Below are 1,740 nucleotides of genomic sequence, written 5' to 3'. Positions count from 1 at the left end.
TTTCCAGCTAATGTTGACCCTTTTGTCAAGAGCCACTTTAATCCTCTCCTTCAAATTCTAGTTAACATTATACTTTGCACTTTGCATCTTAAAAAGGTTTTGCTCTTCTGTAACTGATACATTTTGTTAATCTTGGGGATTAGGATTATACTAGCGTGCTTCAAAATCTGTGTGAATATACTCCAGAAGTGTTTCAGACCCCATCAACACAGTAGCCAACAGGAAGTCCATCCACAACTGGATTCTGAGCCTTTTCGCTCTGGAATCCTCTGCAGCTGGGATGGATTCCTTTAACTGTCATTTTCCTGCTGAGATGTGAGGGTTCAAATTTCCATAACTTTAACATTACCTGAAGTATTCCACATGTTTCAGTTTTTTGGGGGTGATAACAGTTCTGTGTCCACCAAGAAACCCTTCAGTCTCCTCTTCTTCCATGGAGTTGTTTTCTTCTTTTTAGTAGGGAGGTGTAGTCGGTGCTGTAGCTCTTCAAAGGTTTCTTCAATTTCAGCTTCATGTTTTCAGAGGGTTATTTCACAGGCACTTTAACTATTAAACCTTTGTTTGTTAGTTTTTACTGTCCCTTTTTCATTGTTAACACTATCAACATAATTCCATTAGGTTCCAAAGCTGGTTGAATTACCACGTTGATCGTGTTAACAATAATAATAAAAAAAACACTGAATGTCATAGAACATAAAGACTGGAGCTCAGGTGTTAAAGGGTTAAAGGCTGAGGAGAGCCCCCCCCCCACCCGAGCTGACCTGCTGTCTTTGTGTCCCACCCACAGGTGAACAGTCTGAGCAAACAGGTGTCCAGGCTCAGTCAGGAGCTGCAGGAGATGTCTCGTCTGCTGAAGCCCCTCCTCCTACAAAAAGCTCCACCCCCCTCCCAGAGTAGTGCCGGGCCCCTCTTGTCCAGCAGCTGCCAATTGGCTCCGCCTCCCTGTGCCCTCCAGAAGCCACAGTTTCATTCCCTGTTGGATGGTGGGGATGGGGGGGTGGTGGATCTACAGGGGTGCCTGGCCCCAACCAAAAACCCCAACACCCCCCTGGCATCAACATTGCCCCCTCCTGAACACACAGGAGGCAGTCCACCCAATGATGGGAGGTACCCAGGCAACTCCTTGGAGTCCCAGAGCCCCCCCTCCAGTTATGAGCTGCTCCTGCTCTCCTTGGAGCAGCCCCCCCTTGCCTCCCACCCCCCTTCACCATCTCTATCAGTGTCCCCATCTTCCTCCTCATGCCAAAGCCCTCATCCATCCCATTCCAGCAGCCAACCCCGCCCACCTCCCTTTCCAGACAGCCCCCCCGCATTGGCCTGTGGACGCTCGGCTCCGGCATCACTCACGTCCTCCCCAGGACGGAGGCAGCCTCCTACAGGTCCCAGCCACCTCCCTGCTGCCTCACTCTGTCCCTCCTCCCTCTCACTGCCTCTGGACTTAGTAATGAGAACAGAGCCGCCCCCCAGTTGTGACTCCCAGCTGGAGGTGGAGAGACAGGAGCCGTGGTGGGAGGGAGGGGGCTCTTCCACCCAACACATCAGCTTCATTGATGAAGAGTAGCCTGACCTATGAGGGAGGGGCACCCTGACATCGGAACGACAGGGGGGCAGAGTGGCACACAGTCACAGTCATGTGGCGAGAGTGGGGGTCTGACAGAGCCAAAGAGAAGCCAGTTTACAGGAAACATTGAACTGTTTACACACAGCCAATCTGATTGTACCCCCCCCCCCCCCCCCTTC

General features: G+C 51.4%; 1 protein-coding gene across 1 annotated transcript; it reads left to right on the top strand.

The window, feature by feature from the left end:
* Positions 1-785: 785 nt before the first annotated feature.
* On the top strand, positions 786-1,730 carry LOC112141193 (extensin-2; the record flags this gene model as incomplete). The annotated part of the gene is given in 1 exon segment (XM_024264276.1): positions 786-1,730. A coding segment is annotated over 1 exon segment (776 nt), but the record flags the coding sequence as incomplete, so codon positions are not given.
* Positions 1,731-1,740: the final 10 nt, after the last annotated feature.

Source organism: Oryzias melastigma, unplaced genomic scaffold (genome assembly GCF_002922805.2).
Source record: "Oryzias melastigma strain HK-1 unplaced genomic scaffold, ASM292280v2 sc03580, whole genome shotgun sequence".
Lineage (NCBI taxonomy): Eukaryota > Metazoa > Chordata > Actinopteri > Beloniformes > Adrianichthyidae > Oryzias > Oryzias melastigma.
Note: the sequence above shows the minus strand (reverse complement) of the source record. Positions and strands in the feature narration are given on the sequence as shown.